This window comes from Castanea sativa, chromosome 4 (genome assembly GCF_040712315.1).
Source record: "Castanea sativa cultivar Marrone di Chiusa Pesio chromosome 4, ASM4071231v1".
NCBI lineage: Eukaryota > Viridiplantae > Streptophyta > Magnoliopsida > Fagales > Fagaceae > Castanea > Castanea sativa.
The window spans coordinates 7,161,273-7,180,033 of record NC_134016.1 but is presented as its reverse complement, the minus strand read 5'-3'; the positions used below and the strand labels follow the sequence as shown (position 1 = coordinate 7,180,033).

The 18,761-nt window shown below is 41.0% G+C and overlaps 1 protein-coding gene across 1 annotated transcript in view; it reads right to left on the bottom strand.

The window, feature by feature from the left end:
* LOC142632383 (zinc finger BED domain-containing protein RICESLEEPER 2-like) overlaps positions 1 to 18,296 on the bottom strand; it is a 110,052-nt gene extending 91,756 nt beyond the window's left edge. The window contains exons 1-8 of the mRNA XM_075806805.1: positions 18,221 to 18,296; positions 17,741 to 18,069; positions 16,850 to 16,987; positions 2,760 to 4,573; positions 2,571 to 2,661; positions 2,346 to 2,486; positions 2,149 to 2,262; positions 1,982 to 2,063 (exon numbers count right to left, since the gene is read on the bottom strand). Of these exons, the coding sequence (XP_075662920.1) occupies positions 1,982 to 2,063; positions 2,149 to 2,262; positions 2,346 to 2,486; positions 2,571 to 2,661; positions 2,760 to 4,573; positions 16,850 to 16,987; positions 17,741 to 18,069; positions 18,221 to 18,296 (2,785 nt within the window). The remainder of the gene's footprint in view (positions 1 to 1,981; positions 2,064 to 2,148; positions 2,263 to 2,345; positions 2,487 to 2,570; positions 2,662 to 2,759; positions 4,574 to 16,849; positions 16,988 to 17,740; positions 18,070 to 18,220) is intronic.
* Between the last annotated feature and the right edge of the window lie 465 nt (positions 18,297 to 18,761).

The following is an 18,761-nucleotide window of genomic DNA, read 5'->3' as shown; positions in this document are numbered from 1 at the left end:
GGATTGATTGATTCAAGGCCTGATAGGAATAAAAAGACTTCAATTTGTTTATATATTTCCCTATTTTCTTACATTTTAAAGCACAATTTTCATTTTTTAGGGTCTAATCCGACATTTTGGCACATAACCGAGGCCAAACAAAATACAATATCAACAACAAAGACCAAATTTAGTGTTACCAAAATATAAGGACCAAATTAACAGTGATACCAAAATGATATTTTCACCGTAAATAAATGAATAGTGTTTGGCTAAATGTGATAAATAAGAAATGAGATATTGAGTAAGTTGTAAAATTATATGTTAAAACTCAAAATAAATAAAATAGTTGCTAATAGTTCTTTTTTGCGCTTGTGTAATAGTTTTTATCCGAAAATATTATGGAGCTAACCGAACAACGACAAAAAAATTGATTTGATCCCCTTCTAAACACTCAGAAACACAATATCTATGCATACAATCAATCTTTACAAAGACATGCTTAGATCACTCTCCAGCATACTGTCAAACACCGCTAGGGCCAATAAAGGAAGCCCCAGTAAACCAACTAGGGGGCAAGACTCCCACAAACATATTTTTAGTAGCCCATTTAATACAATCATAAGCCAAAGAATTACAACTTTTGTTTACGCAAGAGAAATCCACAATCGTATCGGTACAAGTATCCAGCACAGCAAATACATCTTGAACAATACCATTAATTTCCAACGATGCGTCTGTTTTCCTGTCCTTGAAAGCATTAACTACTAACGGTGCATCTCCTTCTATGATGGCTTTTCGCACTGAATATTGTCTGATTAAATTCACCGCATATTTGAAAGCAAGAGCTTCTGCCACCAGTGAGCTAGGTACATTATCCATAGCTATATTAGCTATATCTGCTTCAACGACATTACCTGCATCATTTCTCAATACCGCTGCTAAAAAAGTGGAGTAGTGCACTTCGGCACCCACATTGAATTTGAGCCATGAGCTTGGGGGAGGAGACCAAGAATACTCCTGAGATCTCATGCTACTATGCTGTAATCCCTGGGCCTCAATTCTTCTAAGAATTTCTCCCACTTCAGGCGCGGTACCTTTGAAGATTTTGTCATTAGCCTTTTGGGTCAACAATTAAATGCTAAAACATTAATGTAACGTATGGTTTGGGGAGTCCAATATGTGCCTCCTAGTCCCACATCCAAATGATCAGGAATGTAGTAATGTGTAGGAACCTAAATGCTCAAGAATGTAGATATGTCCATGTTTAGTTTGATTAAGAATCTAACAAGATTCTCATACACATCGGGTTCTCATGTTTGATTTATCATATAGGTATTATTTAGTGTTGCTAAAATATTTTTATTTTTATTTTTGATAATTCAATAATTGGGAGAGAAATATAAACCCTGAATATTTTTGTAAAAAAAATCGAGTGTTAACTAAGCTCTTGGCAAAATATTCCTAGATTTTAAGTGTAATGTTAAGTATTATTCACTACCTTTTTGAAGGATTCTACAAATAAACAATAAGAAAAATAATGAATCACAAATCAAAAAAATAATAGTCTAAAACTAACACATATAAGACCAATTTTTTTTTTTTCAATTTTCAGGACATCACGTACGGCGTATCAATTAAAATGATTTTCTTAACTAAAACAATTCCAAATTAGAGATAAAAAATCAAAGTTAAAAATAATCCTTAAAGCTTAATATAACCAAAATATCAACAACAAAAAAAGTCACTTTATACAATCTTTTTTAAAAATGTAGTCATATTAATTTTTTTAATAGGAGTTGTAACCTTAGACTAATTTCAGATAATTTTAAATTTAACATATGTGTTAAGAACATACATACAACCTAATAGTTAGATATTTTTAATAGAAGTTGTAACCTTAAGCTAATTTCAAATAATTTTATTTAAAGTTTATAAGCCTGTATTTCTTTATTTTTTTATTTTTTGTATCTAAACCTTAAATGAAAAGAACGAGACTCACCAGCTGGAAGTGACCCAGGACACGAAGTTGAACCAAAACTTGCTAGCTGAAGTCTCGTGTCGGCATTAGAGGGATTATGATCCTGCAAGTGGAAGCAGTGTCAACATATATATCATTTTTTAAAAGAAATGAAGATAGTAAGAGAAATTATAAGATTGAGATTGTGCCTGTTGAAGTTCCAAATGAAGTGGATTATCCTCAATTTGAAGTGGCTCAGGACCCGAAATTGAGCCATGATTTTCAAGCATGAGTTCTGCGTTGGCAGTAGAGGAATTATGTTTCTGCAAGTGAATGCAATGTCAACATAAACATCATTTCTTAGGAGAAGTGTAGAGAGTAAACAAATGATAGATGGAGATTGTGCCTCTTGAGGTTGAAGTTCAAAGCTTAAAGAACTGCTCGACAAATGCAAGGAAGTATCACGAGTTGGAAGTGGGTCAGGACACGAAGTTGAACCAGGATTTCCAAGCATGAGTACCGTGTCGGCAGTAAAGGGAGAATGCTTCTGCAAGTGAAAGCAATGTCAACACAAAAATCAATTCTTAAAAGAAATGTAGATAATCAAATAAATGATAGTGTGAGATTATGCCTCCTGAGTTTCCAAGCTTGAATAAGTCCCCGCAAAAACCGATGGAGAATAAGTAGGTGCAGGAGAGTGGTCATTGTCCTTATTAGGTGTGCTGAAGTAAATAGAATGAAAAGGGACAAGGATTAAGGAATGCATAGAAGGCATATATAAAAGGAATTTAAATTCTTAATGAATGAAAATCGTACTTACATCCTTATAGGATTGTCCAACCAGTCCCCCCCACACGTCGAGGCCTCTATGATATCCGGATCCAAATCATCAAAGATTGAATTGATTGTCATAGGTTCAATAAAGAAAGCAGAATTTGATATAGAAGTTGACATTGGAATTGCCAAGTTATCACGAGCCATCCTCCAAAGAGTTGGAAATTTTTCACCATTGGTATGCCACCAACCCAATACGTCAAGCTCTTCATTACGAGAAGGAGGCGCTTCTAAATATCGATCGAGCTCTTCCCTTTGTAAATCTCTTTTCGACTTGTACCACTTACTACGCACATCACAATCATTATTTCCATATGAGGAAGAACTACGATAGGGCTGACTGCTAAAGTCTTCTGCATATCCATAAAAAAATCCGAAAAAATCATCTTTAATCTCTTTGCATAGCGTAGTACCTTCACCATATACATCTTTGAGCGAGAAATGCACGAAGTCCAATTTTGACCGTGGGTCCAAAACTGCTGCAATTGCCGAAACACGAATAAAATCGCGACAGTAGTTGTCAAATCTCGCTTTCATTTTGTTTGCAATCGAGCGAATGAGTTCTTGTTCACTTTTTTGCCACTTAAGCAAAATCTTACTAATATAACAAATTTTCGAAAAATACAAATATGTAATAAAACATTTGCTTCCCAAGAGACGTTGAACGACATCATAGAAATCTGTCAAACATTTGACTATGGCTTTTGCCGAATTCCATTCCTCCATAGATATATTTTCAGGGAAGTCACAACCCCGACTCTGTAGAAAAGTTGCCTCGTACTTCAATGCACTCTGAAGCATGAAAAAAACGGAATCCCACCTTTGAGAAGTTAGATCAACCTCGTGAAACTTTTGTGCCCCATCTGCTGTTTCACTCAAGTATTTGATAGCCTTCCTTGTCTTATGAAGAATAAGAACTATCCCATCCAATCCATCCTGAACAAGGAGATTTATAATATGTGTAATGCAAGGGATGTGAAATAATGTCCGTTTGTGAGGAGGGTAACCTTGAAGATCAAGCCATGTGACTAAGTTATGAACCATTTTCTTATTTGAGGAAGAATGTTCTACTGTTATAGAGCACAATTTCTTGTTAATCTTCCATTCTAGAAGCAGACCTTTTACCATCTCACAAAGAGTTTCTCCTGTATAATTGTTCTCTAGACTTTTTAGGGCAAGAATCTTCTTCTTCAGTTTCAGACCATCTTCACTAAATTGCAAAGTAAAACAACAATACCTGTTCTTTTTATCATGACATGTCAAAAAATTAAGTATTAAATGGAAGCGACAAGAGAGCATTTCAAAGTATTTCCGGAGTTTCTCCTTTTCTTCTCCATAGACACGAAGAATGCCAGCCTTTAAAGTGTCTCGTGAAGGAAGTTTGAACCTTGGTTGCAAATTTTTCACAAAAATTGAAAAGCGCTCATGCTCAATCATATTCAATGGATACCCATGCTTAATAATCATTCTTACCACATCCAGGCTGCTCTCTTCTTCATCAAACACAAAATTCCTATCAATGACAATTGGATTTTTTAAATCACCTGTTTGGCTTGGAGATATCATCTCTTTACATGATTCTTCACTTTTTATAGCCGAACATCTCTTCAAGTGATTTTTCAAGTGTGTAGTCCCACTTTTGCTTGACCCTGAAAAGTCCTTTTGACAATGTTTACATATGGCCCGGTGCTCCCCATCAGTTTCAACCTTATCGAAGTCGTTCCAAATCTCAGATGTTAACCTTCTTTGTTTTGAAGGTGGGGCTGCTGAGTTCTCTGGACTTCGCATTTTGTTTACCTCCTATCAACACACAGACGAAAGTAATAACTAATAAGACAAATGGTGAGACATATATATATTTTTTAAGTCATAAAATTGTCTGAGCCCGACCTGGTTTGAACCGGGGACCTCTAGTGTGTGAGACTAGTGTAATAAATAATCCAAAATGTTGGTTTGGTTTAAACCAACTTTTAAGCTTAAAAGATGGAAATTTAAAATGTCCAAAATTTGTTTGCATGTCACAATAATGAAGGACAAGCTAAAGAGCGTGAGGCAGATGGGAAGAAAAATCATAGTTGAATTTAATAATTGCCCTAATAATCATTATCATGTCTTCATGGGCGAATTTCTTTCTTGTATATATACAAAATATGCACTGAATAACCAAAGAACGCAGAACACAATAATGCAAAACTGTCGGTCTACAAAGTAAAAAATATCAACAACAACAACAACAAAAAAAAAAAAAAAAAACTGAGAGAGAGAAAAATATTAAAGGTACTATCATTATTATTATTTACACATACACTACACAAATTAAAACTTTGTTACAAAAAGCTTAATGAAAATTTTTATGCACATACACATTTCATTATTTAATTTTAAATTATTTTACTTATTTACCATAATTTTTGTTTTGATTGATTGGTTTTATATAATATATTCCGGTAATGTAAAGCATACTAAATTTTTTGGAATCTATTTTATTGTTCAATTCAATTTGAATAGAAATATTTAATTTAATTTATAGGCAAAACTCTTTTTTGGTTCCTATATTTGGAAGTATTTTAAATTTGGTTCTTATGTTTTGAAATCTTTCAGTTTGATCCTTGAGTTTTCAAAAAAAATATTATTTTGGACATAAATGTCATCTCAATGATGGAAGCTACTTAAGTTAGTGATAGTTTGCACATTTGGGAGGCTTAAAGACAATGGCAGAGCCAGGATTTCATTTCAGGGGGGGATTATAGGAAACTTTAGAAGCATAATCGTTCATATATTAATTTCCCATTCAATTTTTTAATTAATTTTTAACACTTCATTGCTAAAAAGCCTCAGAGTTCATTACCAAAACATGGAATTTGAAACAATGAAAGAGTCAAAGAGATTGAGGGGAGAAAAAAGATTAGTGGAAAGATGTAAGCATTAGAGATTTAGTGTCATGAAAAAATAAGACATAATTTGAAAGTATGGATCTGCTACTTAAAGTTGGAGCCATGACATATTTTAAACTCAATTTAGTAGACAATTTTTATTTAAACTTAAAAAGTGTGATGAAAATTAAATTTCAAATGGTGTAAAAGATTAAGTGCTGTGTATCTCCCATTAAAAAAAAAATAGTAAGTATCAACGTGTCCAATTTAATATTATCTCTTTGTATCTTTTCTCTCTAGTATGATATTTAGTAAAACATTGTTGATAAAGGTACAAGTGTGTAGCATATGTCATGACAGCACAACAAGTTCTTGCATGTGCTGCCAGAGAATAACAAGCCACCTCATAAGGCACTATCTCTCACAAACATACATGATATTAGATCAATAGAATGTAAAATCTCAATTACTTGAACTTCAGGTATTTGAAAGAAGCATATTTAGTAGCTTTTTGTATCAGAACACTGTGGTAGCCAATTCTAATTCTGCAAGTGTCTCGGAAGCTGTTAAGCAGCTCTTTGTTTTTGTTTTAAGATATATAACATATTGTATACTCTTCTCTTTATAGGGGGAATTAATTTTGACATCAAACTATCAAATTTGTATCATTTGCATAGTTAACTGAAATTATGGGTTAGAACTTGATGCTAATTGGTTGTCTTTGAAATTTGTCTAGAAATTCTTGGTGGGGGGGGGGGGGGGGGCGGGGAGGGCAAGTAATCCAAAAATCTTATACTAAAGGGGTTTGGGAGGCGGTCAAGAGGGCAGTTGCCCGCCCTCCCCTTGGCTCCGCCCCTACAAAAAGATTTCGTGACTTATAAAAAAATTAAATAATGAAAAAAAAAGTTAAAAAAAAAAAAACCTCAGAGACGATAAATTGAGTTTTGAAACCTATAAGAAAATGAGAGAGATTCATAGGAGATTTTTTTGTTGTGTGTCTAGTTACTCAGAAAGTGAGAGAAAAGAACGTGCAAATTGAGTTTTTTTTTTTTTCCCCCTCTTTCTTTCCCTTTTTTTTTGGGTTTAATTTCATTATTTCATTTGTTTACGTTATTTAAAATTGAGGAATTAATACTTGTGTTTTCTTTTTCTCCCATGTAGTTTTTCCTTCATTCAATGCTGATGTGTTTTTTTTTTAACCAATTAATTTTTTATTATTATTTTATTAGTCTCATTACTTTTTATTGTGTCAATTGTGTAAACCGCCAACCATATAAGCAATTTATATTATTGAAAGGACAAAAAGGACCATGATATATATATATATATATATATATATATTTATTGTTGAAAAAATCAATGACCAAATTAAAATTATCAAAACAAAATGTGACCAAAATGAAAATACCCTGGAAAATAGAGACTAAAATAATGTTGTTTGCCTTGTTTATACAATGATTTTTAACTTTTAATTAACCTTGGTAGGCATTGTTTGTAATTTATTATTATATAGTATTTATTTTTTTATAATAGTGTCTCTTCTTCTCCAAGTTAAATATTAACCAGTAGTCTTATACATTATATCTTAACTAGTTGACACTTTTTAATGTTTTCAAAATATCTAAGATTCAAATTCATCATTTTTTATTGTAACTAACTTTAAAAAGAAAAAAGAAAGTATTTAATAAAGAGAAGATAAAATTATAAACTTTTTCAAATTTTGTAATGTTAGAGTCACGAATCCCAATTGAAGCGGACTGTCCATCTCCCAGTCCTTGGTACTGGAGTCTCTTCAAGTTTCGCACTCCCAAAATTTTATAAGTAATCAGAAGCTTGACCTATTATTAGTTTTATCCTTAAACTCCATCTGACATGCATTTTAGTATTTTTATTATCTGATATATACCATGCCACTTTAGTACATAATTAGGAAAAAATTTGTAGCTCTAAATCGGCATTAATATTTTTAGTCTACCGCTAATCCCAAAGTGGATGTTAAGACCTGATACGCAACCAAAAGTCCAAACTATAGGATCTTTTATTTATTTTTTTTTGCTATTATATAGGAAATTTTATAACATGCCCTGCATTTTGGAGTGGATTAAAAATTATCCGGGAAACAATCTTACAAATTTTATGTACTGACTGCCTAAAATTAACCAGACTCAAAGCAGTGCAGTGGACTGGATCCCTGTCATCATCACAAGGGGCTTTCCAAACACTTTAAGCCACGTTCAGCAAAATTCCTCCAAGGTCGGTCGTTCCTACTACTTTTCCCCGACATTTTTAGTCATTTCCACATTTGTAGAAGAATAATGCCCTAATAAGTGTCTAACGAACTAAATAAGTAATTAGCAATAAATATATAAATAAAGGAGTTAAGGTATTTGGTCCAAAGCGGATATGATGATATCCGATTACTTGGGAAGTAAAGTCAAAGCGGATGTAATGAGATCCTGCTTTAATTATTTTTCACGGGTCCATACTTGAACGGATAGGGTGAAAGCGGATCTAGTGGGATCCGATAACAGCTGTACATTTCAAAGTTTACAAACATTACCTGGGAAACTCTTTTTAACATTTGCAATTCAATTCAATATTATTATTCATTTGGCACCTAGTATCCCTAGTGATGGGTCATTGTTGTTTTGTTTTGTTTTTGTCCACCGGTTAAGATAGAAACATTTGTTTTTCACAAAACATCAAGTTGCGGGATCTTCTTTTTTTTTTATTTTTTTTGTTTTAGGAGTGGCAATTTTTATTTATATCCACTGTAGGGAGTAAAAAGACCCCAGTGGGTATATGGGCCTTTGGACTATGGCAAGGAAGGCCGACCTGCTCTTGGGTTCAGAATTTATTAGTACTACGGGTCGGCCCATACGCCGAGGATCCGAGGACCCATCCGAGGGTGATTATCTCCACGGACGGATATAGGAGAACCCGGGACTTCGTTATAAAGGTCAAGGGACGACTCGGTGAAGACCAATGGTTAAAAGGGGTGAACTCTTGAATGTCCTAGAGGCACCGATATTTGAGAAACACCAAAGATAAAGGCTGTCACCTCCACATTAAAGTCTCTGCACCTACCCCCCTGGCCGCATTAATGGGGAAGTGACCCCTGAACAGTGAAACGGAAACTTCTGGTCACTATCCAGAGGTACTAAGAAGAGAAATATCTAGGGGGTTGGAGCAACACGTGGACAGAGTATCAGAAAAAGAAGTATTTAAGGGGGAACCTAGAACATAGAAGGGGGATCTTCTTTGTAATAAAAAAAGAACAGAAAAAGACATAATAGAAGGAGAGCTCTCGGCTTACGTCCGAGGAGGTTCATTTGCAATATTTGTTCGTTGATTATGAGTATTTGTAGTTCTTAGCTTGTCCTCGAATCCTCAATACTTCTAACCTGGGTTTCAAGCCCACACTCTACAAATTTATATTGTTTAAGGCTCATTGGGCCTGAGCCCGTAACTGTTCCTGGGTCCAGGTGCAAATATGCACTTACAATTGGCGCCGTCTGTGAGAAATCTAGTCTAGAAGAGGTAGGGATATTATGGCAGGCTTAGGTTCTCACCATGCAGAGTCATAGGGATCACAACCGGAGGATCATTTCGAGCGTCTTGAACGTCGAAGGGATCGTGAAGGAAGTGTCCATACAGAGTACCCTAGGGCTAGCCATACCCATGGTGGGGGTAGCACCACCCACGAGGATGGTTCTAAAGTCATGCAGAAGGAGATCAACCGTTTGAAGAGAAAGCTACGCCATGCCAGACGTAGGTCTTCACCGTCCTCATCTAATCCTTCCTCGGAGGAGGATAGGGGAGGTGGCTACAGCTCAAGGACGTGCTCACCCCCCAGCGTAGTGTCCTCCGGTGAGGAGGACGACCAGCCAACTCGCAGACGCAAGAATCTTCCTTCTAGGGGCTTAGGCAACGATGCTATGAGTAGGGCATTACACCAACTCTCCAAATCTCCGTTTTCACGGAGGATTGAGAAAGGGAGGCTTCCCAGGAGGTTTACCCAGCCCACCTTTACCATCTACAATGGCCGGAGTGATCCGGTGGAGCACGTGAGTCACTTTAACCAGAGGATGGCGGTGCATTCTCACAACGAGACCTTGATGTGTAAATTTTTCCCCTCTAGCTTGGGGCCTATGGCTATGAGATGGTTTAACGGCCTTAAATCGGGGTCTATAGGCTCGTTCGGGGAGCTAACTAGGGCATTCGCTTCGCGGTTCATTACGTGTAGCAGAGTCCCTCGGCCATTGGACTCGCTGCTATCCATGACCATGAAGGAAGGGGAGACGCTGAAAGCATACTCCGACCGGTACTGGGAGATGTTTAATGAAATAGATGGTGACTTTGATGAGGTGACGCTTAATACCTTTAAGGTAGGTCTTCCTACTGACCACGACCTGAGAAAGTCTTTGACAAAAAAACCTGTCCGCAGCGTACGTCGCCTTATGGATCGTATTGATGAGTACAAAAGGGTAGAGGAAGACCAGCAGCAAGGAAAGGGAAAGGAGAAGGTTATCCCGCAGGAGAGAAGGGATTTCAGGTCGGACAGATACCACAACAACAAGCCGAGGAGAGATTACTTCGGGCAATCTGGCTCGGCAGCACCTCAGGCTGTAAACACTGTGTTCCGAGAACCAGTGCATCAACTACTGGAGAAGGTTCGTAAGGAGCCCTTCTTCAGGTGGCCTAGTAAGATGGCAGGGGACCCTGCGAAGAGAAATCAAAACCTCTTTTGTCAGTACCATCAGGATGTGGGCCACACTACCGAGAACTATCGGACCCTTTGGAACCACTTGGAGCAGCTTGTCAGTGAAGGAAAATTGAAGCAGCACTTATGTCAACCTGCTGGGCAGGGCAGTCAATCCGGCTCAAACAATCAGAGGAACAATTCATCTCGGCCGGCATTGGGAACAATTAATGTTATCTTCGCTGCACCTGGTAGGACCGGCTCAGGTCCCACTAGGGTGATGGCGGTTTCCCATTCTCAGGCCGAGGAGGCAGGCTGCAGGCCGAAGAGGTTGAAGGTCACTTTGCCCGTCTTAGGATTCTCCGAGGAGGATAAGGCTGGTACCATTCAACCTCATGACGATGCTCTTGTGGTCACTCTTAGGATAGGGAATTATGATGTGAAGAGGGTGATGATAGATCAGGGCAGTGGTGCAGATATCATGTACCCTGATCTATTTACGGGGTTAAGACTGAAGCTGGAGGATCTTACTCCTTATGACTCGCCACTTATAAGCTTTGAAGGGAGAGCCGTTGTGCCGAAGGGATAGATCCGTTTGCCCGTTCAATCCAGATCAGAAACGGTTAAGGTGGATTTCATTGTGGTTGACGCGTACTCTCCATACACGGCCATCCTCGCTAGGCCTTGGCTGCATGCTCTGGGAGCTGTCTCCTCTACCTTGCATGTTAAAGTTAAATTCCCCTCAGGAGAATATGTTGAGGAAATCCTCGGCAGTCAATCGGTGGCCAGGCAATGCATATCGGCTGCAGTGCTGCATCAGACAGAAGCCGAGTCTTCGGCTTTGATCACCAAAGACTTATAGCAGTTAACAACTCCTGATGCATCTGGAATGGTGACAGGAGAGGACACACATTGTAAGGAGTTAGAGAAGTTTCCAGTAGCCGATGACCCAGAGAGGTTCTTCCAAGTCGGCATACTTTTGCCGCACCAAGAGAAGATGGAGTTGTTGGAATTTTTGAAGGACAATATTGATGTTTTTACGTGGGATCCTTATGAGGCTCCAGGCGTCGATCCGAGCTTCATTTGTCATCATTTAAATGTCAACCCAGCCATTGTTCCGAGAAGGCAGCCACCTCGGCGTTCTTCCAGAGAATATTCAGAGGTTGTGAAGGAAGAGGTGCTTAAACTCAAGAGGGCCGGGGCTATCAAAGAAGTTTTCTACCCCGAATGGTTGGCGCATACAGTTGTTGTTAAAAAGAAGAATGGAACGTGGAGGGTGTGTGTGGACTTCACGGATTTGAACAAAGCTTGTCCCAAAGATTCGTTCCCCATGCCGCGTATTGATCAACTGGTGGATGCCACTGTCGGACATCCTCGGATGAGTTTTTTGGACGCCTTCCAGGGTTACCACCAGATTTCCTTAGCGTCGGAGGATCAAGAGAAGACTGCTTTCATTACTCCGACGGGGAATTATCACTATAAGGTCATGCCATTTGGTTTGAAGAATGCTGGGGCTACCTACCAAAGGATGATGACTAGAATGTTCGAACAGCAACTGGGGAAGACCGTTGAAGTATATGTGGATGATATGGTGATGAAGAGCAAAACAATACCCTCACACGTGAGAGACCTGGCTGACACCTTTCAAGTGTTAAGAAAGTACAAGCTGCGCCTTAACGCCTCAAAATGCTCTTTCGGCGTGGGGTCTGGAAAGTTTTTGGGGTACATGATTACTCATAGAGGCATAGAGGTAAACCCAGCGCAGGTTAAGGCTATTCAGGACTTGCAGCCTCCTCGGAACCCAAAAGAAATCCAAAAATTAACCGGAATGATTGTCGCCTTGAACAGATTTATATCTCGGTCAGCTGACCGATGTCGTCCTTTCTTCCAGTTGTTGAACAAGTGGAAAGGGTTTCAATGGACCGAGGACTGCGTGTTAGCTTTCCAACAGCTTAAGTGATATCTCTCTCGGCCACCCGTTCTATCCCGCCCGGAGGCGCACGAAATTTTGTTTGCTTATTTGGCAGTGGCCATCTACGCGGTCAGCCTTGTCCTCATAAGGGATGATAACGGGGTGCAAAGACCGGTATACTACGTTAGTAAATCTTTAAATGATGCCGAGGTGCGTTATCTACTTTTGAAGAAAGCACTTCTGGCCGTAGTTCATGCCACGCGAAAGCTTCCTCATTATTTCCAGTCCCACACTGTGGTGGTTCTGACCCAATTGCCCCTCAAGGCAGTGCTACGTAGTACCGACTACTCAGGCAGGATAGCAAAGTGGGGGACCATCCTGGGGGCTTTTGACGTTAAATACAAGCCTCGCACCTCGGTGAAGGGCCAGGTCCTCGCTGACTTGGTGGCAGAGTTTGCCGAACCATTGCTGGAAGAAACTCTGAAAGAGGCCCGCACGGATGAAAAATCAGTTGGTGTGATCACAGCTGCGGTATCTCCAACTTGGAAAGTGTATGTGGATGGGGCAGCCAATCAGAGAGGGTCAAGTGTTGGGCTTGTCCTGATGTCCCCTGAGGGCATTGTCTTCGAAAAATCTCTAAGATTGGCATTCTCGGCTACTAATAATGAGGCCGAGTATGAAGCAGTCTTAGTAGGCATGAAAATGGTACATAGGATGGGTGGAAAAGAAATCCATGTGTTCTCGGACTCTCAACTGGTGGTCGGCCAAGTCACGGGGACCATGGAGGCTAGAGATCCAAGGATGCAAGAATATTTGGCCCAAGTCAAGTGTCAGCAAATTGAATTCGACTCCTTCGTCTTAGCTCACATCTCTCGGAGTGGAAACACCCATGCAGACTCCTTAGCCACGCTGGCAACGTCTTCAGCTCAAGGCTTGCCCAGGGTTATCCTCGTCGAGGATTTGCTGGAACCCACTCTTACTGTTGTCAACGCACCTCGCGTTCATCTGATAAGGCCTGGACCTAGTTGGATAGACCCGGTCGTATCTTTTCTTAAGAATGATATCCTTCCCGAAGACAAATCTGAAGCTGATAAGATACGTCGAAGGGCATCACGCTTCTGGTTGTCCGAGGATCAGAAATTGTATAAACGATCCTTTTCAAGACCGTACTTATTGTGTGTGCACCCTGATTCAACGGAAGGGCTTTTAGAAGAACTGCATGAAGGGATTTGTGGCAGCCACACCGGGGGAAGATCCTTAGCCCACAGAGCTCTGACTTAGGGTTATTGGTGGCCCAACATGCAAAGGGAGGCTCAAGACTATGCCAGGAAATGTGATCAATGCCAGAGGTTCGCCCCTAATATTCATCAACTTGGAGGGGTTCTTAACCCCCTCTCCAGTCCTTGGCCTTTCGCACAGTGGGGATTGGACATAGTTGGGCCATTTCCGAGGGCAGCAGGTAACAAAAGATGGCTGCTCGTGGGACAGATTACTTTACTAAATGGGTCGAGGCTGAGCCCTTAGAAAACATCAGAGACGTTGATTCCAAGAAGTTTATTTGGAAGAACATCGTCACTAGATTCGGAATACCACGTACACTTATATCAGACAATGGTGTTCAATTTGACAACAAGGCTTTTAGAAAATATTGCGGTGATATGGGCATCATAAATAGATACTCCACCCCAGCTTATCCTCAGGGAAATGGACAAGCCGAGGCCGTTAACAAGGTCATAGTCAGTGGGCTGAAGAAGAGGTTAGACGATGCGAAAGGCAGATGGGTGGAAGAACTCCCACATGTTCTGTGGACGTATCGAACTACACCGCGCAGGTCCACGGGAGAAACACCATTCTCTATGACTTATGGAGCCGAGGCGGTGATACCTTTGGAATCTGGTTTTCCCACCCTAAAAACGAGTTCTTTTAGCCCGGAGAATAACGATGGACTCCTGGAGAAAGGTCTTGATTTGCTCGAAGAACGGCGCGAGGTAGCCATGGTCCAAATGGCTTATTATCAACAAAAGCTTAAACGAGGATATGATGCCCACATGAAGCTAAGGCCACTCGCACCTGGGGATCTTGTACTAAGGAAGGTTGTGGGAACTTCTAGGAACTCAGCTTGGGGTAAGCTAGGACCAAACTGGGAAGGCCCCTATCGGATTGTTTCAGTAGCAGGCATAGGGTCGTATCGGCTAGCTGATCTAGACGAAAGAATTGTACCACGCCCATGGAATGTAAATAACCTGCGAAGGTATTATTATTAATAAAATGTGTCTTTGTTTATAATCCGTTCAAAGTTGTAAATACCGCAGGAGTTTCAAGTTACTATCCTTAAGAATCAAACAGAAACTTGGTTAAGTGTTGTCCTCGGACCACAAACCTGGTGAAAATTGATATCTTGCCATTTGTTAAACAGAACCTTAGTTATGCCAGGTCCTCGGACCTCCTACTTTGGGGAAATTAACATTTGAAGTTACTATCCTTAAGAATCAAACAGAAACTTGGTTAAGTGTTGTCCTCGGACCACAAACCTGGTGGAAATTGATATCTTGCCATTTGTTAAACAGAACCTTAGTTATGCCAGGTCCTCGGACCTCCTACTTTGGGGAAATTAACATTTGAAGTTACTATCCTTAAGAATCAAACAGAAACTTGGTTAAGTGTTGTCCTCGGACCACAAACCTGGTGGAAATTGATATCTTGTCATTTGTTAAACAGAACCTTAGTTATGCCAGGTCCTCGGACCTCCTACTTTGGGGAAATTAACATTTGAAGTTACTATCCTTAAGAATCAAATAGAAACTTGGTTAAGTGTTGTCCTCGGACCACAAACCTAGTGGAAATTAATATCTTGCCATTTGTTAAACAGAACCTTAGTTATGCCAGGTCCTCAGACCTCCTACTTTAGGGAAATTAACATTTGAAGTTACTATCCTTAAGAATCAAACAGAAACTTGGTTAAGTGTTGTCCTCGGACCACAAACCTGGTGGAAATTGATATCTTGCCATTTGTTAAATAGAACCTTAGTTATGCCAGGTCCTCGGACCTCCTACTTTGGGGAAATTAACATTTGAAGTTACTATCCTTAAGAATCAAACAGAAACTTGGTTAAGTGTTGTCCTCGGACCACAAACCTGGTGGAAATTGATATCTTGCCATTTGTCAAACAGAACGTTATTATGCCAGGTCCTCGGACCTCCTACTTTGGGGAAATTAACATTGGAAGTTACTATCCTTAAGAATCAAACAGAAACTTGGTTAAGTGTTGTCCTCGGACCACAAACCTGGTGGAAATTGATATCTTGCCATTTGTTAAACAGAACCTTAGTTATGCCAGGTCCTCGGACCTCCTACTTTGGGGAAATTAACATTGGAAGTTACTCTCCTTAAGAATCAAAAAGAAAATTGGTTAAGTATAGTCCTCGGACCACAAACTTGATCAAAATTAATTTCTTATCATGTCTGGAAATTAGTGTCTTACCGTTCATTAACTCGGATCTTAAGTTCTATATCTTTAAGTGTTAAGCAAATTTTTGTAAGGAATGGTCCTCGGACCTTACATCCTACTAAAAACAATACCACAGATTATAAGGGTTTAACCGTCATATGAGATCTTTTTCTAACTAAGGTATTGTTTAAATATCCAAACCATGTTACTCTCTGTTAGGTTTTTAATACTCAAACATGCGTATGGCTGCGTGGAGGTTATAATTGTGCATTCCTTGGAGTTAGATTTGTTTGCTCTGACCTTTTTTTTTAACTATGTACTAATGGGGATTTTTACGACAAGTACAAAAAGAATAAAGTAAAACAGATACAACATGAGTGAAAATCAAACAAAATCGTCCTTCATTAATCATTCAGACATACATTACATACTGAATTTAAATACAGAGAAAGAAAAGTCCTAAGCTAGGTCCTAAGCTTTTGGAGGGGGGTCTTGCTGAGAAGTGCTGGTTGCCTCGGTCTTTCTTAGCTCCAACTCAAAGGGAGACAGAACTTGCTTTCCTTTGTCTGCTGCCTTCGTTGGAGGGACGTTGGACTCTATATTCTGGCTCAGGCCCTTCTCGGCATCCCCGCCCCCTTCCTTCTCTTTATTGGAACCTGAAGGTTCTGTAGGATCTGGAATTAGCTTTGGGACCATAGGAGGAAGAGCAGGAAGAGTTGTCTCAGGGGTAGGAGCAACAGCAGGAGCCTCTTCAATCTCCTGTATCTCCAGGGGAAGCCAAACATTCTCGGACTTCCTCAGCTCCGAGGCTAAAGGAACCCCTGCTATGTTTAGAGCTTCCCCCCAAACTTGCTGACAGTAATCCCGGCACAAGGCCGTGAAAGCCTCTGTCAGCTGCTCCTCAGTGGCAGCTACCCCTTCCTCGTAACTCGCCTGCTTGGTGGCTTCCAGAGAATGTTTGAATGCGCCGGCTTCCTCCTTCATTCACGCAAGTTCCTTCTCCAAATCCGAGCGTTCCCTTTAGGCTTGGGAGAGCTCGTCATCTTTTTCATGAAGAAGCTTGCGCTACCCTTCTATTTGGGTCTTCATGGTCTTTAGGTTCGCCTCGGCCCCATACCTCTCTCTTTTTAGCTCAGCCACCTCAGAGATAAGCTTCTCATTTTCAGCGAGGGCCGTGCCTAAGGACTTCTCAGTCTCCATTCGAAGCTCAAGCTCAGTTCTGGCCTTCTTCCGAGTATCTTCTATAAACTTTTCGGCCACGAAGACTTCCTGAACGGCCTGCAATAAAGTATTAGAGAATTAGGTATAGCAGGACACTCGTGAGTAATGGAATCTTTATAAAAAGTTAAACTTACCAGGGCTAGATCCCTTTTTAGAGACAGGAACAATTGAGGTTGGCTCATTCTTTCCAAGGTCTCCATGTCCTTCGGCAGCAGAAGAGGGCATTCCAACACTTCCGCCAAGTGGTGGGCATGGCCTTGTTGGACCGCCCTGATACTGGACTGGCAGGAGATTGGTGCGCCATCCAGTCTTAAGTCAGGGGACCAGGTGGCCGGTGCTCGGCGCACTTCGGCCATGTCCCTGATCTCCCCGCTTTCAACTGAGCGGGCCCTGCCTTTGCCTTTGTCCAGCTTCTGCTGCTGAACTGGTTGCGGTTGTTGTCGTGGCTTCTTTTGTTCTTTGCCGCCCGTCTCCTCGGCCTCCCCCTTTCTTTTCTTTTTGGGCTCTTCGGCTGGAAGTTTTGGTTCGGCTAGAGGAGGGGGAAGTGGCAAAGATGGAAGAGCTTGGGACCCCCCTCGCCTTCTTTTGAGCAACCTTCGCACCTCTCTTGGTCAGGAGACCCTAAAGCTTGTCCATATCCTCCTTGGAGTCGTCTTCTGGGTGGGCAATCACTAATCCTGCGATCCCAGAGGCCTCGGTGGTTTCTTCTTCCTCGTCAGAGAGTATGACGAACTGGTTCCCTCGAGGTCTTTCGACATCTTCAAGTTGAAACTGTTCTATCTCCTCGTCCAACGTGTGTGAAGAAGACACCTGCTCCTTTGGAACAACAGTTGCCTGGGAGTGCGCAGCGAGGGGAATCGCAGCAATCGGTTGAGTGTACAGTATGGTGCGGTCGTCGTCGGGAAGGTCGTCGTCGTCCAGGAAATGTCGTCTGGCCACGTGAATCCTCCTACGTCGCCGGTCACCTGCGATAATGGCGTTCTCGATCTCCTGGAAGTCCGAGGAGATGGGCTTGTACCCCAGGATCAAGTGGGCTGCCCTAAGTTGTAGGTCTTCGCTGACGAACACCTCGGAGCGTAGCACTCGGTTTAGATCCACGATGTTACAATGACTCAAACGAGGGCGCACGTGTTGTTTATCTGTGAAGAAAGACATCAAAAACAAAATAAACGTGGCCAGAATCGTAGAACGTGTAAGAACTAAAGCTAAATATTCAGATAAATGCAAATGCACTTTCATAGGTATGGGGCGTGGTTGTGGGGTGGGAAGTTGGATCCTAAGGAACCGCACCTGGATCTCCCCACTCAACCGGGCAGTGGAGGTCGTCATGCCAGTTCCCAGAAACGATCAGGTAGTCATCCTTCATGCCTTTGTTGGATTTGGGCAGACAGGAGATTAGCCTAACGACGCTAGAACGGGACTTAATGTAGTAACCTACTTTGGTAAGTTTGTGGCATTCGTACATAAAGACGACATCATGCCAGGTGAGGTTTAGACTCATTTGCTCGTTTAGAGCATCGACGCTACCCAAAACTCTAAAGACGTTTGGGGCGCACTGATCGGGACACAACCGGTGGTTGCGGAGGTACTCCCTGGTTACAGGCTTCATTAGGAGGGCCATCCCACCTTCTACAAAGGCTACCATTGGGATGATAACCTCTCCAGCCTTTCTAGAACCAGCCACAACTTCCGCCGGACAATATTCTAAACCTACGTCGCTGGGAATACGATATTTGGCTCTAAAGCCTTCCATCCCAGCGGCGGTATCAACTAGACACTTAAACTTTCCCATCAGAGAGGAACGAAAGACTAAACTCTAAGAGGGAGAATG